The sequence below is a fragment of the Dipteris shenzhenensis genome, chromosome 7 (assembly GCF_047967505.1).
Source record: "Dipteris shenzhenensis isolate YYH24624 ecotype China chromosome 7, Dip_SZ_1.0, whole genome shotgun sequence".
NCBI classification, from domain to species: Eukaryota; Viridiplantae; Streptophyta; class Polypodiopsida; order Gleicheniales; family Dipteridaceae; genus Dipteris; species Dipteris shenzhenensis.
The window spans coordinates 33236659-33263384 of NC_141602.1; the positions used below are offsets into that span (position 1 = coordinate 33236659).

General features: G+C 41.8%; 1 protein-coding gene across 2 annotated transcripts; it reads right to left on the reverse strand.

Annotated features, from left to right (window-relative positions):
* Positions 1-17689: 17689 nt before the first annotated feature.
* LOC147900246 (histidine kinase 5-like) lies at positions 17690-22514 on the reverse strand. 2 transcript variants are annotated; one of them, XM_087377524.1, is made up of 8 exons: positions 21587-22514; positions 20830-21063; positions 20618-20711; positions 20254-20463; positions 19921-20054; positions 19246-19662; positions 19018-19113; positions 17690-18922 (listed from the first exon to the last, which is right to left on the reverse strand). In XM_087377524.1, the coding sequence occupies exons 1-8, from the start codon at positions 22175-22177 to the stop codon at positions 18062-18064; spliced, it is 2637 nt and encodes an 878-aa protein (XP_087233650.1). In that variant the 5' UTR covers positions 22178-22514; the 3' UTR covers positions 17690-18061. The 2 variants fall into 2 exon arrangements, with proteins under 2 accessions (XP_087233650.1, XP_087233649.1); XM_087377523.1 differs by having other exon boundaries at positions 19231-19662.
* Between the last annotated feature and the right edge of the window lie 4212 nt (positions 22515-26726).

Here is a 26726-nt window from a genome sequence, read left to right on the forward strand (position 1 = left end):
AACAGGATTGTTGAGGATGAATGGACAGTGGGTGGATGGCTAGGATATCGCTATAAGATGGGCTTGAAGTAACTCACCATGTGAGGATGGGAGTAGGGTGGTGACCATCGATGGAGAGGGAGGAGTGTCTTGCATAGGGCTTGGAATGGGGAAGAGGATGGAGGCAAGATGTGAAAGAAGAAGAATGAGGGGGTGGAGTGGGGTTTTATAGGAAATGGGTGTAGGTTTAGGGTTAAATCCTAAACTCTTCCCAAGTCACAACTTTTCTTGATTAGCTCAGTTTGCTCTTCTGCAAAAAGGTGAAATGATCGAAATTGCAAGCTCTACACATTCGTGTCCACTACCTAGCCTGATTTATTTATCAAGTGGCTTCTTTTTAAGAGATAAAGAAAATTATTAAGGTAGTAACCCAAGGTTGATGCTTGGGGTTCATATGTTTGGCTAGAGTTGGAAAAATTTTTACTCTCCTTGCCCTTGAGTGTAGTTTTTTTTTAACACATACTTGCATATGTTTACTCATTTCTTGAGATGCCAGTCTCCCCGATAGCGGCGCCAAACGTTGGCTCTTTCCCATGGCTTTCATAAGAAGAGCAGGGTATTCTCAGTATGCAGGGTTCCAAGGCTTTTTGTCACCTACAGATATATAGGGGTTGTCATTTATAGAGTATATGTGTAGCTTAGGACCTCGAGTCATATTCCAATGAGAGACGTAGGCTTAAATGTGGTAAGCAAACATAGTGCATGCATGTGTGAAAGGAACGTGCATCATCATGATTGAGGTAATGAAGGCTTTCGCCTTCATTGGGAGTTACAGGGTTTAGGAGGAGTTTAAGGGTTAGAGGGAGGTTCAGGGTTTAGAAAGAGGTTCCAAGGTTTAGAAGGAGGTTCCAGAATTTAGAAGAGGTTCCAGAGTTTAGAAGGAGGTTCCAAAGTTTAGAAGAGGCTCTAGGGTTAGAAGGAGGATCCTGGTCCAGGGTAGAATACATGGTGGAGAACTCGTCTCCCTCATAGATCATGGAGGTTAAGGTTTGAGGAACTAAGGGTTTAGGGGGAGCATAGGAGTGGGAGAGGAAGAAGGTGTAAGAGCATGGGGGGAAAGAAGAGAGAGGAGTAGGGAGGAGGAGGAAGAAGGAGGAGGAGGAGGGAGAGAAGGGAGGAGGAGGAGGGAGGAGGAGAGGGAGAGGATGGGTTGTAAGGTTGGAGGAGAGGGGAGAAGGAGTTGCAAGGTTAGGACATGCTTTTGGATGTGGAGTGTAAGGAAGCATGGACACTTGAGACAATTGCTTGGAATACCAAAGTAGAACTCAACACAATGTCCCAAAGAGTAGGGGCTTCATTCCATTATGGGATATTTATACAAGTTGGAGAGCTTCTCTCTCTGCATGTAGGAATTGTAAGACATTCTCTCTCTGCATGTAGAACTTGCATATAGAAGTTGCAAGTTGCATGTAGGAGTTGTAAGTTGCATGTAGGAGTTGCATGTTGCATGTAGAACTCGCATGTAGAACTTGCATGTAGGAGTTGCATGTTGCATGTAGAATATGCATGTAGGAGTTGCATGTAGAACTCGCATGTTGCATGTAGCAATCGTATGTAGAACTTGCATGTAGAACATGCAAATTGGATTTCTAAGAGGGATTATTCCTAGCCTTATGCAAGAACAAGTGGAGCTTTGTTACTACTCTACACACACATTCTGTACTACCTAAGTCCATGTTGGCACAGAGACAACACTGATTGACGACAAGCTTCACAATCTCAACAATCAAATTGTCTTCAACCTCGAGATCGACCCCTCACTACTACACACAGATCCTATTGCGATGTTTAAGTACCGACGTTTAGTGTGTGTAGGGTGCTAATCATCGGTATTGGAAGCGCGCCTCATCAAGGGTCGCTATATAGCGACTTTAGTCAAACGTCACTATATAGCAACCATTGCTAAAGTCGCTATATAGCGACTTTTATCAGAATTGTAAGTGTCGTTATATAGCGACACTAAGATACTTTTTTATAGTGATGTTTTATAGAGTTTTTTTTCTCATATCGACCTTAAAAGTTAGTTTTCTCCAATGGCAATTTTTTTTAATTTTCATACATGTTTGATCTTTTGAGAGAATAAAGTACGAGAGCATGTACATCAAGCCTTTGAAGCTCATATATTCATGTCCAAGTTTGAGATGAAAAAAATCAATGAAGAGCATTTACATCAACGGTTTCATCTTGAGCCAAGTCTAATGCACCAAACAAGTCTATCTCTAACTCCATACTGACTTGATCTCCTTTATCATCATCGTACTCTAACATCGTACGTTCACCTAAAAGTACTTGATCAGCTTCTTCAATAAAGTGTGGTGATTCTTGATGATCATTGTCTTCTTCCTCAATATCGTGATCTCCATCTTCCTCCCGTGCGATGTCATTATGCACATCTTCCTCTTGGCTCATATTGTGATCTTCGCTAGATTCATCTAGATCAATTAGATCCAGCATTGGTAGTGGCATCTCCATATCCACATCTCTTTCTTCAAAATTTTGCTTACTTTGTGGTGCAACTTGGATCACATACCACCATCTTGGATCAGAACGATCCAGATGAAAAACCACCTATATTGAAGATGGGTGCCAAATGTCGTCAATTATATATATATAATTATGCTTAAGTACATGTATCAATGGATCTTTAAAAACAAAAGCTTCGATTAATTAAATCATTAGTATGCACCTGCTCACAGTGCTCGGGAAGAACAAAAGTATCACTTTCATCGGTCCAAAGTTTGGTGGAGTCTATTGCAAAGAAACTACTACTATCTTTTCTCACTATCGCATGGGGACCATTGTAAATAGTTTTAAACCATTTTACAGCAAGAATGAAAATACTAAATCATCTGAAATCAACTTCATAGATTTTGCGTATGGTTCCACAATAATTCAACTATGAGGAGAGAAGATTGGTATCCGAAGCACTTGCTTGGCTATCTTGTGTGAAGTTAGCCATGACTCCACAATCATACATGACTCTCTTTGAATCGATGTGTTCCATGTGAAAATGTCGTCCATATGATCATAATGCACTGTACTTTTAGTATTGTAAAAGAGCATCATTAAAACAATGAAGATGCATCTATTTTATAGCGTATATTGCCACAAATAATTACTTCATTACGTCAAAAGGTAAGAAACTTACATGCATCATACATCCAGATGATAACTCTCGCTCGCGCTCGTTTATTGTCTCTCCATTGTGTTCGGCTTTACGTAGAGCCAGTTGTAGCCAATCAAGTGACATGTGAGTGGGGAGAAGAGCCAGATCCCATGGATATGGTTGCGATCGCTTGTACATTACTCTGAATCTTGTCCTTGCATTTATTATTTCTGCTTTGGCCACTTCATATCTCTCAATCCACTTCTCATCTCCTTGCTATTGAGGAGCCCTTTTCCTTAGGGAACCTCGCCAACGATGTGATCATCATCCTTGTTATGCCAAGCTTGCGGCATATCGGGATCCGTGGATGCAAGAAACTCCGTGATATATACTAATGACTCTTGCACAAGCCATCCCTCTGCCATGCTTACTTCTGGTCTTGCTCTTTGTCTTACAAATCCCTTCAAAGTTTTCATAAACTGCTCGAGAAAAAACATCCACCGACTATGAACGGTACCTACAATAGCCACCTCATCAACTATGTGCACAAGCAAGTGTACTTGAGTTGTCATAATGGTCGAGGGAAAGTGCTTCTCAAGCAAGCATACGGCTTCGATGGATTCCACCCTAGCCTTCTCGATGCTCGATATGGAGATCTCTTTTTTAGATATCCACCTATTTCACATGCCCATGTAAGATATTTTCATAATCAGTCTACAGATTATTCAGATTAAATTGAAGAAAATGCAATCAATGCGATTTGATAGTAAGCATACCTCACAATACCACTGATCTTGAATATAGAATTTCTAACATCTTCTTGTAAGCACCCTTTTATTGTAATAGGAGGGATGAACTATCAAAGCAACAAAGAAGTCATGTCAACAATATAACATAATCATAATTACGTTAACGCATCACGATTATCGGTACACTAATCCTACAACTTAGAATACCTGTAAGACCTTGTGCCAATCATGGGACTTGAGCCCACTAAGCTTATTGTCCTTTGAAAATGCTCTTTTCAAGCAATGCATGTACCCTATGGGTGTTTGAAAAGAGGCAATGTCCACCTTGACTGCTGCCTCCTCCCTCGTAGAGAGGATCCATGTTGCTTTCGGAAGGATAACTTTTCTTGAAGCATGCACTTGGGGCCACAAACGAGACATCGTATTCATAGCACGTAAGTCTTCTCACACTCCTCTCGAGTCTCTCTTCCTTCTCTTATGCTTATGCTTATGCATGAGCATATGTCTCCTTCCTCTCTCCCTCTCCTTCTCCTTCTCCTTCTCCTTCTCCTTTCCTTCTTTCAATCTCTTTTTCCCCTCTTCCTCCTTTCCTTCTCTCATGAGCATGTCTCATTTTCCTCTTTTCCTCTCTCTTTCTCCCCCTCTTCCCCCTCTTTCGATCTCTTTTCATAAGCATATGTATTTGCCTATGCTTAATCTTTCTCTCTTTTTCTTTTATGCTCATATGCTCATGCATAAGAATAAGCATATCATTTCTCTCTTCTTTCTCTTATGCTTATGCTCTCCTTCCCTCTTCTTTCTCTTATGCTTATACTTATCCATGAGCATCTGTCTCCTTCTCCTCTTTTCCTCTCTCCTTCTCCTTCTCCTTCTCCTTCTCCTTCCCTTCTCTTCTTTTTTCCTCACTCTTTCTCTTCTTTTCATAAGCATATGCCTATGCCTATGCATATCCTTCTCCTTTCTTTCTCTTCTTTTTCTCCTTTCTTTCTCTTCTTTTTCTCTTCTTTTCATAAGCATATGCCTATGCATGCCCTTCTCCTTCTCCTCCTTTCTTTCTCTTCTTTTTTCCTCTCTTCTTTCTTTTCTCCTTCTCCTTCTCTCTTCTTTCTCTTCTCCTTCTCCTTCTATCTTCTTTCTCTTCTTTTTTCATCCTTCTCTCTTCTTTCTCTTCTCTCTTCCTCTCTTTTTGTCTTCTTTTCATAAGCATATGCCTATGCCTATGCTTATGTTTGTTTTTTTTTTTTGTTTTCATGTTTGTGTCTACGTTAGACATGGGATCACATCGCACATCCAACCAGTACGGATAGCCTGGCAGGAGGAGACATCACGATCTCTATTCTCAAGAGAACTTTGATTCCTCTCAGGTGACACCTCAGGGGCCTACCCCTGTGACTACCCCTGGCCCGACTCCTCTCGGACATAGCACTGTGACTACCCCTCGGGGAACTCCTTCGCTAGCTGCCCATGGCTTTGTCGAGAGTCCCGACGAGTTTGTAGCATAGATGACATGAGGAGGCAATGAGATTCTTCTCTCTGCTATCTCAGAGGACCTCATCAATTCCCTCTCCTACACCAACGGCTAGACCTACTGCCCACCCATCCCTTTGTACCCCTTCGATCGAGGGGTCATCACCTGCGTGTGCCTATTGTAAGGGAAGGAAGAGTAGGAGGGGCCGCTTATGTTGTGCTGACTCGGGAGATGTAGATGAGTCAGCACACTCACATCCCTTCAGGTCTCCACTTGGTCCCGAGACACAATATCAGTCAGGTCCCTTGCCCTCTCCTACTCCCACTGCTGCTCCTCACTCTGAAAGCGCTCACACAGCTTCCACTCGCTCTGACTGTGCCACTACCATGAGCCCTCCTTACCCCCAGTCGAGGACCTCTCCTATCAAATCACGGTTGCCAGAGAGATAATAGAAGATATAAAGGGCAAAGCAATGATGGCCACCATGAGGCGGTTGATGAGCCACCACTTCAAGAGCGGCATTGCTACTGATTGGCGGTATCAAGATGACCAAAAGAAGCAGGTGATCATCAATGAATTAAAAGAAAAATACCCTAAATCACCAAATCGGGAGTTCAATGAGAATTACATGTGAGAGCGCATGGGTTTGGTCTTGAAGCATCGTAGATCAACCTTGCGTACTTCCATCGCAAAGGGAATGGCTAAAAACAGCTGGGCAGACAAAGCTGATTGGAAGTTCTTCAAGAAGCAGAATAGGGACCATCCCGAAATGTTCGAGGGTCAGAGGAGGGTCAGAGGAGGGCTGCGAGGAGACGGCTAGATGCCGTAGGTACTTCGCACTTTGGTGCAGGCGGACGGTTGGCGTTCGAGGCAACCGTGGTAAGTCTACTTCTCATTTAATGTATTGTTCTATTTGTTTTACTACATATTACATGCACTTTATCTAACTCTCGTAAATTGGGTCCACATCAAGCTGCGATGGGTCATCTTCCTATACATGTAGAGACGCGACATACGTTTCGCATAGGAACAAAGCTGTGGTTTATTGAGCAGGAGGCAATGGGAGCGACGGTCGATTGGGCTAAGGTGGCTGCTCGCATCTGCTCCTACTTGTAATCTCACTTTTTAAATTGTTTTATTGTTTAAGTTCCAATCTAATTTTCAATTAATATGGTTTCACTCTTAGGGTCAAAGCTCGAGCGTCCCATCACTGGAGGCAAGCGATCACGAGGGCCAGGGATCAGGCGTAGCTTATGAGGGTCAGGGCGTAGGCGCAGCTCACAAGGACTAAGGATCAGGCCAGCAAGACAAGGACGAGGAGGACGACGACGATTCGAATGAGTAGTAGTAGTAGTAGTTTGCATATACTTTGCCATGTATATCATTTTGTATATCGGCTCGTTTGAGCGATTTTGTATCAGCCTTTTCGAAAGGGTAATTTTGTAACAAACAATGTTGTATATCTTCGACATGTATATGCTTTTGTTGCTCGATCGTTTCATTTGAGCGATTTTGTATCACCCTTTTCGCAAGGAAAATTTTGTAATAAAAAACTTTTTTTTGTAATTACCCAAAAAAAAAACATTAGTGGGGCACAGGGCTTGCTATGGCCCTGTTTAGCCCCACTAATGCTATTTTTTTAGTTCTATTAATCGTCGCTATATAGCGACATTTACCAGTGTTGCTATATAGCGACCATTCTTTTCTGATGCTTATAACAACGCTCAGTTTCAAGACCTCTGCCTCTACCTCCGAGCCCACAATCTCCATGGCCATCACATCTACACATACAAGGACATGCACGCCACCCTTTTTTGGAAGTTCAGCTCGTACTTGACTCGACTTACTCCTTGCCAATTGGATCGCTACGCATTCCTCCCAACGGTCCTCTCCACTCGCCTCCTCTAGCGTAGCAGATCTGAGGGTGGCTCATCAACAGGAAGGGGGGCATGTTGACACCCATAGAGTACAGTCGCAAAATGCATGGTAATGAGTAATTAGAGGTGATTAGGCTTCATGATTTACTTCAACGGTTGCAGCCATGAAGGGAGTACAGTTACAGGCTTTACGGGGTTTGAGCCACAAATGGCTCAAGATCAGCCTCACCACTCCAGGTTTTGAACCTCAAACTGCTTAGGACTCAGAGGCGCGAGGTTAACACAAGCATTTTTTGGGACTCGATTAAGACCATCTCCTAACACAAGGATTGTCCCAAGCGCTCTTATATGGTTAACACAAGTGCTATTTTCGACACACAAAGAGTGGAACGAGAGTGGAACAATAGAGGAGATCTATGGAAAGGATATTAAAGATATCTTGGCACCCTATGGGCCCAAGATCCTTGTGAATGTAAAGAAAGGGAGAGTGCAAAAAGGAAAAGGGTTGGCTCTCCCTTCAAAAGGTGACATGTATAAAAGGCCAAATGGTTGACTTTGTTGTATGCACAAGTTTGGAATACAAGCTCCCTCTTCTCTTCTTTGGGTATTCTCTTGTTTCCCTTGTAGTGCGTTTGTGTTTGCCACTGCATCCCCCTTCACTCTCTCCTTCCCTCCTCCTTCTGCCTCCCTTCTCCCCTCTCTGCTTCCCTTCTCCCCTTTCTTCTCTCTTCTCCCCCTTCCCTCTTTCTCTTGTGGAAACACATTGCAACAATATGGGAGCTGCTTGAGTGGCACATGCAGATGGCTCGTGCCTTGCATTGCTCTCACAAGGAGTAGCTTGGAGTGGAGGCTCCATCCGCATTCCTTCAAGTTCCCCATGACATGTGAGTCACCATTGAGACTACACATCACCATAGAAGCACTTTATCTTCTTCTTCTTCCATGCGTCTTTTGCTTTGTTACCCTTGGAGTCCTTAGAGACTTACCCTTGCTTGATTTGTCTTTTGCAAAAAGTGCTTGTTGGAAATGAAGGAAAGAATCTCTCTAACCTCACAACCTATGCAAAATAGGAACAACTTCGTCTCACTCTCAATGATGCATACCACACTTGAATACCTTACTCAAACAATAGAGCATAAACAACATACATAAGAGGTAGAGAACTTAGATATTATTCGTACACCAAGTGGTGGGCACAACACAACTCAAGGTGAGCAAAAAAGCACCACTAGGCTAAGCCTTCTCTTGCTCCACACTGCTTGTGTTTGGCTTCTGTGTGGCTGATGGAGAAACGATGGGGGGAAGGGGGTTTTTATAGGGGCTTGTTGGCCCCTTTGGGTAGGCCAACTAAGAAGCTGGCTAATAATGTTGGACCAACTAGCCCCCCCAAAAAAATAGGGCCACTGGGGGTTGCCTTTATTGTTGTTGTTGTGCCCTTTCTAGCTTGCTTTGGAGCTCCTTCTATGAAACCATATGCTCCTTGATGCAACCCATGATAGCCCCCCCATAATCTCTCAGTGTCATAGTCATATGCCTATTGGAGATGGTGCCATGAGCACATAGATTAAAGGCTAAGGTATGGTATAGGAATGTATTAAAGTAGCCACCCTAAGATGTGGACTACATGATGTGGAGATGTGGATCAAGGATATACACATGATGTGGAGATGTGGATTGAGGATATCCACAAGGAGAGATGTGGATCAAAGGATCCCACAATTGTTGACTATTCAAAGGGCACTCTCTATATAAGAGGCCTACCATGTATTGTTGAGTAGAGAGAAATGCACACTCACTCAAGATTTTGTTTATGAGTCCAAGCTAATCTATCTTGAAACCTAATTGACTTGAGGTACATGTCATGAGCACTCTCTTCATCATGTTTCCACACAGGTTCCATCCACCTTAGAGCGCTCCGTAGATCCTGAGGCACACATGTTTTCTCATGGTATCAAAGCTTAGGTCTAGTCTCTTAGATTAGTCATAGGCTTGCCTTAGGAGTTCATGGGTTCTCCTAGGTTAGTTTTAGTTTTAGTTTTAGATCGAGAGTCTCTGATTGTTCTTAATCTTTGAGAGAGTGATTGTTTCTCATGTCTATCTTGAGTGAAGCTTTGATGATTTGAGAGGAGAGTCAAACAAACACCGCAAATAAGGATTTGCAAGTAATAAGGTGGCTCATCCTCAAGCAGTGACCTATAGCTGATAGAGAAGACAGCAGCAACACCCGCCTACTACAAGGCTAGCTTTGCACAATAGCAAAGCTAATGGCTGCCCCAGTGCATCTTCTACTTCTACGCCTCTCCAACAACGCTCTAGCCTCCCATGCTGCCAACGACCATTACTCCATTAGCTCCTGCAATCAAATCCAGCTGCTCAACGGCTCGACCTGAGTATCCCAAAAGCGCCAACAAGAAAGCAAGCAACAACTTCTATAGCATCCACAAGCTCCTACGCCAGCAACGACCCAACAGCCTGGCGACTCCTTCAACGCTCACACCTTCTGCACATAAGGCAAGCAAGCCTCCATTAATGAGCCCTGATGAACACCACCTTCAGCCAAGCCTTCACCAACAAGACGACCACGAGTAGAGCCAGTGCCTCCATGGAATTTTTGCCTCGCACATTAGCCCCATCTTCACTGGCTGTTATCAGGTGTCTGCACAAGCTGTGCATCTCGCCATTCTGGAGCCTCTAGTCTGTTCATCAATAAGCTCCTAACTCCATCCTTCTCAAGCGGCTCCAAAGCCACCTTTGAAGGGAAGAACCAGGTGCTCACAACACGACCAAACAAGCCTCCTAACCCCTCACGATGGGCAACACCAGCTCTCTTAGTTTGATGACCACGAAAGTCTCCAACAGCTTCTCAGCTCACAAACCTTCAAATATAGGCTCCTAGATTATACAAGCCCCAGCGGGTGGCTTCTAGCCTCCTGCAAGCTTGATTGCACCATAGCTCCAACAGTCGCCTACGAGCTTCGGCTCCCTCTCCACTAGATTGGCAACACCTTCTGCAACCCAGCCCGACAAAGAGGAAAAGCTCCAATGAGCCTCCAACAAGAACGTTCACCCACGAAGTCGACGTCGTTTTTTCACCAGCAACGTCCTCACCGCGTCGCCATCTACAAGCTTCAAAGCTTAAGAGTTTCTCAAAGTTCTCCTAAGGTTCACCAAAAAATGATACATGGCAGATAGCTTTTAAATTGGGTTAGTTCAAAGTAACCCTAGGTTAGTTTGGTGTGGTCAGTAAGTGTTGGTCAACTTAACCTGGGTAGGATTAATCCTGGTCAACAAGTAGATAGGGTTGGTCAAGCCAAACCCCAGTCAGGTCAACCCACTATACCGTGGTTAAGGTTAGGGTTGGTTAACATGCCACCTAAGAACATAACCCCTTGTTAAGCATAGTTTTGAATTTTGCATATGAATCCCTGTGCCATATCATTCAGGGCCATTTCTCGATCAAAACTTCAACAAGTCGTAACTTCCAATCCATAAAGAATTTGGACACTCTCCAGAAAGAAAAAGTGATCACCTTTTTGAGCTCTATGTGCATGTCATATCATAATCATTGTATGTAGACACTGCCAATATTGAAAGAAATCAATTGGTAAGACCTTTGCAACAAATGCTAAAGCAATGCATGAACGCAAAAAGCATGTCGGAAGCACAAGTGCATGAGATGACCATAGCACAAAGCATGGTATCCACACATAAAGCATTAAGGCACATGGAAGAACAAAGCATCACACATCAAGCTACATCAAGCAAAGAAGAGAACGCCATCGACAATACGTATTGAGAAGCAAAAACCTTGCCGCCTTCAGTCCATATGTTTGTAAATCAAGCCCATATGAGAGTAGCTATGAAAGCACCCAGGGGAGGTATTGACATGTAAAAGCCACACTTGACCACCTTAAGTAGCAATGCATGCACTAAGGGGAAGTGATGGAATGTAAACTCACATCTGACGACCTTGGGGTAGCCAAAGGATCATGGCATCAAGGGGAGGTGTTGAGAGATGGTACCATGAGCACATAGATTATAGTATAGGAATGTATTAAAGTAGCCACCCTAAGATGTGGACTACATGATGTGGAGATGTGGATCAAGGATATCCACAAGGAGAGATGTGGATCAAAGGATCCCACAAGTGTTGACTATTCAAAGGGCACTCTCTATATAAGAGGCCTATCATGTATTGTTGAGTAGAGAGAAATGCACACTCACTCAAGATTCTGTTTATGAGTCCAAGCTAATCTATCTTGGAACCTAATTGACTTGAGGTACATGTCATGAGCACTCTCTTCATCATGTTTCCACACAGGTTCCATCCACCTTAGAGTGCTCCATAGATACTAAGGCACACAAAGTTTTCTCAACGCCCTCCCCATGTCCTCCTCATATGGCTCACAAGTGGGGGACATTGACTCCAACAATGCTTTGTCACCCTCCTTGTTGTATAGCTTTTCTTGAGTCTTGTCATGCATAACAATAAGGGTTCAAGTGCTTCAAAAATGAGAGGCTTGGTCCTTTGTCTTGCTGTGACAGCCGTGAAGAATCTCTTGAAGCTCCTTGGCAACATTCCAAGTGTCATCTTTGCTAGCAAACATGAGTCCTCCTTTTGATCAACAGAAGCTAGTTGATCTCTTACCACCTTGACCTTTGTCAAGTGGTCGTGGATGATATCTCCCTCATTGACGCTCATGTTGCAAAGTTGATGTTGGAGATTGAAAACACGAGACATGTTGTTAGTATCATATAAATCCTTCATACTAAGCCCACACCTCCACTGACATGTCTGCCATCTGGGAGGAATAATAGCATCCGTCGTTGTCCCTATGATCATGGCAAGGGCTTGGGAATATTTATCCTCCCATGCGTCTAGTTCATCTAGATCTATGAGCACCAGGATCCTCCCCTTGTTGTCCAATACATCCTCTGGCTTTGCATCCTCTCCCATCGTAGGCTTCCACAACTTCCAAGCCACCAGGTGGCCCCAAATCTTCACCTTCAAGATAGGATAGTTAGCTTCCCAGACTCTCCAAAGTTAGGGATAAATGAAGAAGGAATATGAGTGGACAAGGAGGAACGAAGAGCACTGGTAGAAGAGGCTTCTAAAATTGACATTTCTTGCTACAAATACACAGCAAATCTTCAAATACTCTTACTATAGAAAGAATAGAACTCAATGCAAACTTGGCTTGAATCAGAGTTGCTTTCGAGTAGAAGAACTCCTTCCTTTGATGCAAGAGCCTAGAGCTAGAAACTGTGCTCTGATACCATGTTGTAAGTAGAAGAAAGAATCACTCAATTGTGAGGATAACCTTCATTTCCAAGTACTCACTCACTCACTTGATCACAATGATTCTTGGAATAGAAAAGGAAAAGAAAGGAGAGAAATCAAACTATACTCATCCACCAATCATTGGGAAAAATAGGCTCAATGGTGAGGACTAAAAAACATCTAGCAAAGCGCTGGGACAATCCTTGGCTAACCCTCTCTATGAATTGGGTGACTCTCTTCCTTTGTTGCACTTCCTATAGAAGTAGGCTTCAACAAAACTAGATGATTGAAATGAGGGGGAACGGGGGCTTTTATAGGGGCCGATAGCCTTGGAAAATGGTCAACCTCCTAGTCGGCTCCTAGGGCTGGAAGGTAGCCATTTATGGTGGCTATCTAACTGACCTATCAGTCACCTCTTTGCTGGCCCCAACTGACCCTAGTTAGCCTATATAAGGGGCTTCCAAGTGGTTCATTTCCCCTTCTGCTCCTACACATTCTGGCCCTACCAAGCAGCCTCTTTGCTACCCTACTGTTATCTAAACAGTCCCCCCAGCCCCCTATGATTTAATGTCCCCTTATACCCTCAAATTGAGGGCTCACAGCAAGTGGGGGGATTGATATATAAAAGTATTTTACTGCTGTGTACAATAATCTATCTCTTGGTGAAGAGATAGACACTGAGTACATGAGGATTAGTAGAGCTACCTATGGAAAAGATTGGCTTTAAGTAAAATAAACTACTATATGCATGAGCCTAAAGGTAGGAATAATTGCTAGTGTTAGTCCTATAAGAGCTTAGTATTCCAGGTGTGAGAAGTTGGAGCCTTCTCTGGACATATACCTATTGGCCTAGGAGTGGCAGCTAGGGAAAGGAGCATGTGATATGGGACACGTGTTCTAACCTTCAAGCTATTCTTGACCTAGGTAGCAAGGGTGGATTATATGACATGGATGGAAAATTGTAATTGGTACAATATTCTTCACTCTTAAGTGCACGAGTCATTAGGAAGTTGTGGCACATAAGATTGGATCATGTCAATGTAAGAATTCTCATGCTCCAATTTATCACATGATAGGTAATAGCATGTGGTCTTCATCATTCTCTATATTTGGATGCATAGCAAGGTAATCCAAGTGATGTTGGGCATATATAACGTTTCTAATTCTAGATTGTTTGTATAAAAGACTACTTGTGGCAATTTTATATCTGCAATCGGTGATTTAAATTGATACATGAGAAGACTAGTAAATTGCGAAGAAAGCTTCATGCAAAGGATAAGGTTATGGGTACCTTACAAGAACAACTTAATGATTTGAGAAAAACATGTCTTACAAAAATATCTTTTAATCCATTGCAAGTCACGTAGTGAGTTGAGAAAAAAGTATTTCTACTCCATTGATAAATTTCTTGCTTTTTTTCATGATAATTTTCCCATGAAAGATGATTAACACACAAACACACACATGTTAAAATAATATGTATTTTTTTGAAAAAATGTATGGATCATTGAGTAGAGTAGAGAGCATTCACATGAAGCACTATTGATTCTTATATAATTTTATTTTACATCCAAAAGTTCACGGATCAATAACTGGTGTAGAAAAGACAACAATGCAAACAAATGAGATAGTTGTTTGCCAAGTAAAATTTATTTATTTGTCTTAATTAGTATAGCAACAGTTGTATTTTTTTCAAAATTTTGTATGAAGATATGTAAAGTAATTATCTCTTGACATCTTGATTGTATCTACGTAAGGTTAAAGGGGGCAACAAGTAAATATTTTCATAAGAACTCAAAAGATAATTTGATTAGGGACAACAATTAGTTTGGATCTTACATTTAGAGTTTATATTGTACCAATAGGAGTTTGTTATGCAGTAGTTCGAGACAATGCAATCATTAAGGTTGCTTGTATATTTAAAGCAAATGATGAGATTAAGATATTTCTTGGAAAAGTCTCCATGTAACATCCTTATAGTTCTATATTTTATGTGATATCTACAAAATGTGTTCTTTTATTTCTTAATCAAGTAATGAATAATCTCTTTTATCACGTAAAATGTATTGATCTTGTAAGATTCCTATAAGTTATTTTTTAAAAACCAAATGTAATACGAGTAGTACACATAAAAGTTTGATGAATTCTTCACTGTGTAATATGAGTACGTGTATGCTTTAGAATTTTAATAAGTTTCACACCTAGACACTAAATTTCATTGATGGATACCAGTTCTTCAATGTAACATTTTAGTCATTTAAAATCCTGCTTTATATCACTTTTTTACTAAGCTTAAAAGCTAGTAAAAGTTAATTTTAATGTCACTTTTTAGCTATTAAGTAGAACCTTATTAATAACATTTAATGTCAATTGTTGGAAAACCTACAAAATAGTACCTTTATAACAAATTATTGCAATGAAAAAGCTCTTGAATAACACTTATGACATAAGAAATGTCAAATGTGGTTCTAGTTCTTGCCATTATAACATATTAAATGGCAACTTATATGGCATTTACAACATGAAAAATGGCAATTTTTATGCCATCTTTTGCCATTCCAGATATAATAAATGGTATAACTTTTATGTCACCTTTTCCCATTTCATACCAGGCATTGTCATTTCTCACATTTGATCTAAAATGTAGTGTCGTTTCATACATTAAAAATGGCAAAAATATATGGCACTTTTGGTGCCATTTCATATGTAAAAATGGCAAAAATATGTAGCACTTTTGCGTTGCCATTTTTCAAAAATGGCACACGTGGAAATGGAAGTAAGAAAGTGTCATTTAATAATGTAAAATGGCACTTTTGGGATACCACAAGAAGTTCAAAGCAAATCCAATGTTTCTTGTGGATGGCAAGTTTTAGCTAAAGGTTCATATCTATTTTGGCAACTCCCTTAAGAGGATTGCTCTACAAGAACACAAAGTTCGAATGTCCCCTATTTTGGCAACTCCCTTAAGAGGATTGCTCTACAAGAACACAAGTTCGAATGGGACAACAACTATCAACATGCATTCAACAAGATTCACAACATACTGCAGAAGGATGCATTGTTGTGACATCCAAATCTGACTAAGCACTTCTTGATCCAAATAGATGCACCAAATCAAGGAATAGGCACTGTGCTATCATAAAAATATGAAGGTCATTAGAGACCAATCATCTACTTGAGCCGATCATTCTCAACAACTACAGACCTAGTACATAGCGATAGAACTAGATTTGCTTGGCTAATGTGTGGGCAATAGAAAAATTGCACACTTATGTTCATGGACCAATATTCCAAGGTATAAACCAATCATGCAACATTAACAAGGCTAATAAAAAGAAAACATCTACAAGGAAGATTGGCAAGATGGGTCCTTGGAGGTCATGGAGATTCAAGTCGATGGTCATGACGATGGTTTGCTACAAGTATGCTTGGTGCAATAAGTCTCGATCTCTTTGTCAAAGAAAATACAACTATGTAACCGATGAATCGCCGATGCTTTTTATAATTTCCCAAGTACAACTTGTATTTTGTAATCTGTTACCAATCCCAGGTACGCCACTACCTTTACCATCTAGGGAAAAGTTAGTGATAGCTCAAAAGCAAGATCCCCAATGCATTAGCGTAATTTGCTAATAAAACTATAAAAACTCAATTGCGTTTTAAAATCATAGATAACCTTTTATCTCGGGGGGGTCACTCAACATATGTAACCCTATCATGTGAGTTCAACAGAAGGATATTTTTTATTTCTAAAATTTACAAAAATAAATATACATAAGGGACTATTTAAAATAGTTTTGAAAAAAATTTACAGATTTGTATAGAAAAGGGGTACATTTTATGAATGAAAATTTTACAGATAAGGGATTTTAGAAATAGGCCTTAAACGCAGGTGGTATAGAGGGTTTATATATAGTGAACCCCCCGAGCCTTTTATACTATCATAAACCACTCTTTGAACCAAGAGCTTTCATCGTAAAAATCAAGTTTAAAAATAGATATTTGCACTCTTTCCACGAGGTCTTTGGAGGTTTTTTAAAGTATGGCCAAAATTTCAAAACAAATTCTATTGACCTAGAATAAGAAAGTCATTACATTTATACATTCAGTCATGCCCTACCTGTCGAGCTCTCAAGTCGCCAACTACGAAACCATTTTGTAGCATGCAATCAATTTGAGTGTCAAGGCCTTTTGAATTAGTCACAAATGATATCATTGGCATGTTCCCTACTTCAATGAATGGAAAAAACATCATCATCATCCTCAGAGATTACCTAACCAAGTGGACAATTAAACATCCCTTAAAGCAATAGAAATTGCAAAATTCATGATTCTCAACATCAATCTATGTCATTATTGCCCAAAAGATCTTTAGGAATGTAATTTTAAATCAAGGTTCTTCCGATTGTTGCAAACAAGCTAAACATTTTACAGCAATTTATGATCCCTAATCACCCAAACTAGCAAGCTTAATGAAGATTAAATAAGATATTAGAGATCATGCCGTCGATGTATGTCGACCCCAATAAATCAAATCAAACATAAAGAAGCAACATGGGAAAATTATTCACAAAAAGCTCTAAAGTTTCTTTGCCAAACTGGAGATGAGCATTTAGAAAAAAGCACAAAAAAATAGAGAAGATATTGCATGACCAAAAGCACCGTTAAGTCCAATTTCAATCAAGAAATTTGGTGATGGTACACTACCTGTCAAGAACAAGGGATAAGCTGAGAAACATCTTATCAAGTGATAAAGCAATTGGGAAGACTACAAAAGCTCTCCAAAGATGTGCCAAGGATAGACACAAAACAAACATAGCTGCTCACATTGCTCAAAGAAGGGGGAGGATGTGAAGATCATTTCCACATGAAAGTAGAGCTATCCACAAAGGATGCAATACTAAAATGCTGATATGGCCTCGATGTGTCCACGTAACTAAGGGAAACAATTGCGAGAAAAATATTTAAATGAAAGATCGACCAAAGCCTTAGGGATTGGCAGTCTAGGCCCTTCTCACTTTTCTTGTCTTCCTTAGTCGCTCTCTTATGTTGTGCTTTCCTAGTCGTGACGATAGGAAAAAGGGCCAAAAGCCAACTGTTACACCTCTACCAAAAGTGCACGAATCTAAAAAGGCCAAAGTCAGTTTCAAATAAAATCTTTATGTGATTCCAAAAATAATATAATCAGAAAGGTAAAGCTCCTCGACTTTTGTACAAAGGGTGGTCAAAAAATCACCTACAATCATCTCTTGCATCGAATGCATCGTCTGTCATGGTAGAAGCTTTTTGTTAAGAATTGTCAATTTGTCACCGCAACAAGATGCGAATTATGGCCAAAAGCGTGCATACATTCTGCGCATGGCTGATGTTCCTGCTGCTGCTCGATGCAAAATAGATGTTCATACAAACCTGAAAGAAACTCAAGGCTGCTATGGCGAGCTTCCGGCTGGCAAATACTCGTGCAGAATCTCCTGCAGTTTAGCTGATGCTGCTGCTGCCGGTCGATGCACAATAAGTTCTGCATAGAAATCTGAAAGAAACTCAAGGCTGCGATGGCGGGCTGTTGGCTGGCAAATACTTGTGAAGAATCTCCTGCAGTTTCTGAAACATAACAGGCTTGGCGATGAAGGCGTCCATGCCGTGGGCGAAGTATTTGTCGACATCGGATCGCAGCGCATTGGCAGTGACTGCAACGATAGGCAATCGACGCTTCTCCTCTTTAGCATTTCTGCAGCTTGAGCTTGAGTTGTCGCTTGAACCTATACCCGGAGTGTAGCTTGATGATCTTGTGCTGGAGCTTAAGGTCGAGCTCTCAAGGCTGTGACCGCTGAAGCTACTTGATCTGGAGCTTGAATTCGAATGGCTATGGTTGCTCGAGCTTGAGCTTTCATGGCTATGGAAGATGCCCCCTAGCTGCCCCTCTGGCCATTCCCCCGTCTGCTCAAACCTCCTGATCGCATACGCCACCTGCAGCCCGTCCATCAATGGCATACATATGTCCAATAGCACTAGATCATAGTTCTCCTTCCTTATCGCCTCCAACGCTTCCACCCCATTCGCCACCACCTTTGCCGTGAAGCCCAACCTCTTCAGCATTGATATCGCCACCATCACGTTCACCTTGTTGTCTTCTGCTAGCAGAATCCTTGGCGGCATGGGCTTCGATGTCGTCGGCGATGAATCTGCGGCAGCGCCGGAGAATTCTTCCGTCCGTGATTCGCGCATCGGTTGTTCTGGTGCTTCACCGGCGTTTGAATCTGGCGATTCCTGCAGTTGCTTATTATTACCCGCTTCTGCAGCTTCCCAATTGCCCACAGCCTTGCACAAGACAGTGAAGGTGAAAGTGGAGCCTTTCCCGACTTCGCTTGTGAGTGTGAGCTGCCCTCCCATACGTTCCACCAGCTGCAACACGACGAACGAAATCGACAGATAGGTGGATAGAGCCAATTTATGAAAAGAAATTTGACTTATGCCAGCCTTTCCAAGGACACACAGACCCGTTTGCAGATCGCCAGGCCAAGACCCGTGCCTCCATGACTTCGTGTCGGTCCCTCGCTCACCTGCTTGAACTCATCGAAGAGCGTTGGGAAGGCCTGCAGGCAAGTAAAACAAAAGGCTTTACATCCATCTAGGTTTGTTGCTGTCGGAAGTCAACGGAAGTGGACAGAAACGCCACTTTAATGCACGAATGCATCCTGTTAAAACCTTACGCAAATGGATTTCACCTCTTCGGGTATGCCGACCCCTGTATCAACAACTTCACAGTGCAGCATAACTTGTGCAGGACCAATACACTCCTCAGAAAGCATACTTCTGCCTGATACATCTTTGCTTTGCTGCGGTGCCTCCGTTAAGGATTCCCATCGCCATGTATCTTTCAGATTGACGCCATTCTCTGCCCCAGCCACAGTGAAGGAGCTATCCGAGAAGTTTTGAGAATTCGTTCCATTACGTAATGTATTCTTGCATATTGACTGAGATTCCATGTTATCGCTATCATTGAACTTGTCTCCTTGGGTGAGCGGCATTAATGGTTCTTCAACCCTTAGTCTAACACGGACACTACCGCTGTCGGTAAACTTGATCGCATTCAGAACGAGGTACTTCATGATCTGGCGAACTCGAACGGCGTCTCCTATCACCTGCCAAAGTATGCGAATCGACTGAATCATCGCGTCTGCAAAAAGTAATGGTGGAGCATGGAGCGAGACGATCTTGAGAGACCTATTGGGGAGATGAAATTGTGTTCATTTGTCCTTTAAACGCGCCGCTAAAGTCTTTCGTCATGCAGATTGCAGACAGATTTGCAAATGTGAAAGCAATTGTACTTCTGTAACTATGAAAACTTACACTATAACTACATTTCATCAGGCAAGGAGGGGAAGAGTAATGGACAACACCTTCTTTGGTAATTCGTTCATTATCTCAGAGGAGACAACAACGTCCTTGCCACGGGTAGCAGCAAAGGCCATTTTCATAATATCTTGGACGATCTCGGATGGGTCGAAAGGCCGCTCCTCGAGCTCAAGAACTCCTACGTTACAGAAGGATGCAGAGACCCCTTTACATGTATTGGAATAACATAATCTCGAACAGCAACGCACAATTCGAGCGCACAATGTATGCAAAAGACATGTTATGTGATCCCAAGATTCAAAGAACATGGATTGGAACGAGTGCTCACAAATCCTAGAATGAAGAAGGTTCCTCACTTGAACAAATCCTAAACTTACCGAACTCCGTGCTAGCAAGATCAAGGATGTCACCCAGAATATCAGCAATTATGACTCCAGATGAAAGAATAGCACTCACAAGCTCCCTCTGCTCCTCATTTAGGTCCAAAGAATCCAAGGCTTCAGCGAGACCTAGCAAGCCGTTCAAGGGCGTTCGTATTTCATGGGACATGATGGCAAGGAAGACATTCTTTGCCTGAATGGCATTCTCTGCGAGTAAGGAAACAGATTCGGAGAAGAGCAAACGTTAAGATGAAGGGCTACCCCAAAGATGTAATTGCGATCAGATCATGTTTAGAAACGTTAAAAATCGTGGTGTTGTACATTAGAGCTAGATCTCCAAAGTTGCCTCGAAAATAATCACCTGTAACTTGTGCTGCTCTTCGCAGTTCATTTTCTTTAGCCTTGTGGGCACTCATTTCGGCCCGGAGCTTCGACAGGCATTCTCTAACTTCAACCTACCAAAGGTATCGATCCGTGAATGAGGTTAGATCTTCATGTGGATGTTCGAAAGATAGTTCCATACCAACACAGTATTGCAACAGAGGACCCTAAACTCCGGGAACTTTAAAGCACCTGCTCAGTGATGTCTATCGAGGCTGTTGAGACGCCAACAACAGCACCATCTTGATTGAGATGTGGCCTGGTTGTCACCATCCAGGTCATCCGACCATTCTGTGGCAGATCTAGAGTGACTTCTCCCATCTGGATCTGCCCACTTTGCAACGCTCTTCGTTTTAAATCGATGAAATCCTGTAAACCTTCCGAATCTAGCGGAATTATGTCCTCATCACGTTTGCCAACGATTTCCTAGATCACAAATTCATTCTGAATTATTAGTTTGTGCACCCACAACTTAACAGAATGGCCAATTATCGCAAGCACACAAGAACTGTGTTTGCAATTTTCATGATTTGTCAAAATTGCGATCTCGTGAGAGCAATCGTAATATGTAGGGAGAGAGGGAGGAAGAAAAGACGATTAAAACTGCACTTTTCACAAAATTCTGATGATCTCATGATGCCGCTAGATAGAAAAAAAAGCTATAACAGTCTGCAAACAATTTGATATGTCCTGCAAAAGCAAGAAAGCTGTAACGCGTGATCCAGATTCTGCAAACGATTCGTCATGCTCTGCAAACTAAATGTCTTCCAATTGATTCGTCCATCTGTGTATAGTTTACCAATCGACTAAAACCCCCTTGGAATATCGGCTTTTGGAATGACTGCGCGACTGCGCACCAGAGTTCCAATCACGACTAAGCGAGCCGGAACGAAGAATTTCTCGTATATAGTTAAACATCATTTCCAAAAGAACGAGTCAACGTGCTTACCTCTTGGGAGAGGCCCTTCAGGGTATGATTAAACCAGACATATCGCAGTTGAGGGTCGCAGTAGCTCATATGCAAGGGAGCATCTTCGAGTGCAGCTAATAGACGATTTGCGGTCTCCAGGTCCAGACTCGCCTTATTCTTCAAACCATAAACTCCTGACAGCCCCTCTCGTGTCAAAACTTCACGCGATTTTAGCATCAGTGTGTCTTTCTCCTGGGCAGTATGCCGGCTTGTCTCTCCCGTCCCTCGGGACGCTACCTTCAGCTGTTGAATGAGATCCTCATTCTGCGATCTAAGCCTCCTATTCTCGCTTTCACAAGCTTCCAGCTTTTCAGCTAAAACAGCATTTGCAGAGACATAATGCTGAAGTCGCACCTTCAATTCCGCTATGCATTCGTAGGGGTTGTATTCATGTTGCGAGAGGGAGCAATTCTTGGCGCAGGTCTGGCCGGTGTTCTGGCCAAGCGTTTGCTCCTCCATGAGTAAGGTTAATATTGATGAGTTAGAATTGGCATACAGAAACAAGGCCGCGATTGAAGGCTTCAATACTGCGGCATATGAACCAAAAAATACGCAGGCGGAGACTGCCATAGATAAGCATCGGAGATGCTTCTTCCATGGCTGCAAAGAGCTGAGTTCGGGAAAACATTGCACGAGGCTGAGGCCGTGAGAGGCCTGAAGCACTCATGATGCGCGGGAAGCTGAAGCATGCCCGGGTGGAATGACTGTACGAGCCCCGACATACAACCCAAAACCGCTGTGCGCAAATATACGCAGTGATGGACAGAGAATGGTCCACGTTGTACTGCAACGAGGCACTTCTTGGGAGTGTGGGGGGAGGAATGAGCATTACCGATTGCTGGCGCGATTCCAGCAACGACGACAGAAAGAATGATGATTGGGGGTGGGGGGCGGGGGGGGTGGGGAGGTGAAATGGACGGGGAGGTACAGAAGTGATCGGGGGAGGGAAGGGTGATGGAGAGATGTGGTGGGAGGGAGGGAGGAAGGATGGGAAAGGAGGATGGGCGAGGGCCAAAAACTGAGTTGCTGCAAGTTTACAAGAAGAAGAAAAGAAGAAGATGAAGAAGAAGAACAAGGAAAAGATGAACAAGAAGAAGATGAAGACGACGACGAGACGACGAATCTGGGGGCTGGATCTGCATGCACACTCTCTTTCTTCTCTCTTCACTCTCTCTTTCTAAGATTTTCTACGTGATTTGATCTGGTCTACCTATCAAACCTCGGTGATACGATGTGCTGATTGTATCGTAAGGTCGTATCGCCACGCTGGCGCACGATCTGGCCCACTCCTCGCAGTATCTACTGCCGATCCAACGGGGATTCGGAATCGGATCTTTGCGACTGGTAGAAACAAACAAAAATCCCGGCCCGTTACTATTCAACTCTTACCGGCGCGCTCTGGGGCCCCCACGTCAGCTACGCAGGTCACACATCCACGTCGGCTTTCCCTTTCATTCCATGGTGGGCCCCACATGTCCACGCCAGCTTTCTATCCATGTCAGCTTCATGCGGCGCCACCCGCCTTCCAAAACCTGGGACCCACATCCCCAGCGCCTTCTCCGAAGGTGGAGCCCACACATCCACATCAGCTTTCCCGGCCCTTCAGACTCCACAAGCTTTTATAGTTCTGGGACGCGCAGTTCCATGCCAGCGTCCACGGTGGACCCGATAGCCTCCACGTCAGCTTCGTCCCCATCTCCCGGCCAGTGTTTTGTTTTGTTCTGATGAGCAGTGAGCATTCTCTCTCTCTTTTACAGCCCCAAATTCAAGAGAGCAGTACTCTCGCCGGCCTTTACCACAACACCTACTCATGAACCTTTGCCGTGTCTCTTTTTGTTTGAGACCTTTCCGAATCCTGATTCGTCATATCTTCTTTTCCGTCCGGCGCGATCAGATCGTATCTACCCACCGCCTCCCCAGTCCCCTTTGACAATCATTTGCCTGTATACCCAGCCCCACGTTCAAACTTAGAGAACGTGACTCCTGCAACTTGAACCTTGACAGATTAATGCAACTCCGCCGCATAAATACCTTCGATTTTCAAGCTTCAACTTATAGATTCTCTCTCTCTTACGGCTCACGTTTCAACAAACCTAAAAGTATCTCTAAATCGACGGGGTCCTCTTACGTATTTCCTTTTTGTTATTTTATTTTGTTCTTTGTTTTTAGAACCTCTCTCTCTCTCATGTCATCCCCCAAATAAATTCCACGGCCATATTAGTTTAAAGATCTTTAAACAACCTACTTTGAATATGGTGCTTTTGCATGGTTAAGTTTGTTCTACAATGACTACATGGCACTAATAATATAAAAAGAAAACGTGATTAAGATCTAAAAATACTTACATGGCAATAAGGATGATATACAAAGAAAATAAGTTAAGAACCATGCACTTTTCCCTTGACTTTTCTCTACTTAATATGCTACCTAAATAATATACTATCTTGCCACTAGTAGATTTTGAAAAGATACTAAAAATGGTGTGATATCTCATATGCACTTTTTTAAGAATGAAGAGGCATATTAAAATATTTAAGATAGAATAACATGCAGCCTTCCTTAATCCATGACATGTAGGCATCTTTTGAACCTCTCAATAACATTGAACGCACATTATAGTATACTTATATTATCCATCCAAAGTAAGAGAAACTTGAATGATAGCTTTTCCTTTTTAAGAGACTGGGTTGCTATTTCAAATGCCTTTAAAGGCACTACCTCCTATTACACCTCTCAAGGCTATTGTCTATCAACTTGCCTAAAATGGCACATTTACCTAATGCCTTGTACTTGTTGTTGCAAAAATCCAAGACTTTGGGTTAAAGTGGGATAAGAATCATTTGAAAGAAAAACAAGTCAATGCAATAGAAATCTAATTTTATATTTGAATTCGCCATTTGCTATAAAATTTGTAAATACTCTCATATTGTTTACTAATAGCTTGATGAATTTATAGTTTACATTTATGTACAAACTCTTATATTGTTTAAGAATAGCTTGATGAATTTATAGTGTGCACTAGTATACATTTCTTGTCAACCAACAAAAGTAGGTGTTCTAGAAGATGTCCTATGAATATATTTGACACAAGTCTATTAGTCCACATCTTTAAAGGTTAAATGATTATAGGGTGTCTTAAATCATACACCTACCTCATTGGCATCTTTGACTCATTTTTGTACATTCACCACAAAAGGCTAAATCTTTTTGCTTAATATGGGGTAAGGCTAAGAATCACTTGGGAGAAACAAATCGCAATGTAGAAGTTAAAGCAATAAAATTAGACACTAAAACTGAGCTATTACATTTGTACATTCGCCACAAAATCTAAATCTTCTTGCTTAATATGGGCTAAGACTAAGAATCACTTAGGAGAAACAAGTCGCAACGTAAAAGTTAAAGCAATGAAAATAGACACTACAATGGAGCTGTTACATTTGAATGGCCATTCACTATACATGTAACCGTGCGCAAGAGCTACTAAATGCTAATTTAAAAATGATAAATTTTAGAATTTAAATTTCTAGGTGGAGCAATAAAGTGTTGTTCTAGAACATGCATCACGGTTGTCATATTAGAAAGGAAATGAGCAGTAAATGTTGCCTACCTCTTTGTGCTTCTTGATTTAGTATCAAGCTATCATTTGTGAGATTGAATGATTATTGTATAATTGATGTGCTCATTGTTTATGCCAATCACTCAAACCCTACTCATATTTCGCATTCTAATGATACTAGCTATAAATTTACCCCTCACAATTGTATATATAGGACAAGTATAGGCATAATTAAAGGACCTTCCTTATTAGTGGCTTGAAGGTTTTAAAAACATTAATGGAATTCAAAAGCAAGATTGTATTGTATCCAAACTACTTTTCTAGAGGTGGTGAAATCACACTAAATATTTGTAACCACTTGCAATTTAGTGTCACGCAAATGCATTATGATGTGACCCCAAGGCACATTATACAATAATTGAGAGCCCCTTCCAAAGAGATAGTGATTTTTAAGCTACATAGAGCTTTTTAATTGATTATGTTGGTTTCAAACCAATTCTAGGAGCAATTTTTGTGAAACTGGATGTGTGTGGGAATGAGATCCTAAACGTTTTTTAAGTAAGATAGTGCATATCATGTGATTTATTGAGAATCATGAAAATATTGTGAATCTTAGCCACTACACTCTAAAGTCAGGTTCAAGATTTCAAAATCTCAACACTTGCAAATGGCAAGAAGATCTTGGAAAATCAAAACAAGATGCATGGAAGTCATGTGCCTAATGATGGCACATGTTTATAGCCACTTGCACTATTCTAGTACGGATGGTATAATTTTTGATATCATAGTCGTGGAAACCGTAATTTGAACCCTTAGAGTCGTACACTGATGTGTGATGCCATTTGTATCTAAATGTGGGTTTATGATGGGTATCTGCAAGTGCCCCACCTTAGTAACATTCATAATTTTCACATCTTACCTAAAATAGAGGGCCTACATTTTAAATGAACTTTGTAGGCCATGCAATTTCAAATTGTCATGGCATAGGATCAACCTACATAATGTCAAATTCTTTAAGTGGGTTTGTATTGTATTATCTCCTAATTATGTACAAGAAAGTGTAAAAATAATACAAGGGTCATTGTTTGCTTGGGTGTAGCCATTTTTGGTGAGGCTCAGGGACTTTCTGTATATAGGTATCTTGCATGGCCCATAACTTATGCATTGCTCAATGGAATTTGGCGAACTTTGTCTTCAAGTGTAGTACACATTCAAAACTTGAACATGAGACCAAAAATTTATGGAATAAGGATTTGGAGCAAGACTGTTAAAGCATTACAAGTGCTATGTTGTAGGTGAAGCATGCATCTTGAAGACTACATGACATAGCAATTCATTCAAAAACATCAATTATGTTCTGTACATACATGAAACCAAGTAATCATTCAAAAGTACACTACGTGAGCTTCTCCTCAACCCAAGGACACACCTAAATGAGAACATTAGGCATGGATTAACAGGCCTCCAATGTTGTGCTAAAGTGATGCACACCCATTTGAGGGCACGCTCCATAACTTTTTTTTTCTTTATCGAAAAACACAACAGATTAAAATTTTGGAATCC

Bases quoted from the DNA above. Each gene is read 5' to 3' on its own strand.
- LOC147900246 (XM_087377523.1), bottom strand. From the start codon at position 22,177: ATGGCAGTCTCCGCCTGCGTATTTTTTGGTTCATATGCCGCAGTATTG. The intron at 20,464-20,617 runs GTGATTATTTTC...CCTTACTCGCAG, and splicing joins AAGAGCAGCACAAGTTACAG to AGAATGCCATTCAGGCAAAG. The intron at 19,663-19,920 runs GTGTTGTCCATT...ATACTTTGGCAG, and splicing joins TGAACGAATTACCAAAGAAG to GTGATAGGAGACGCCGTTCG.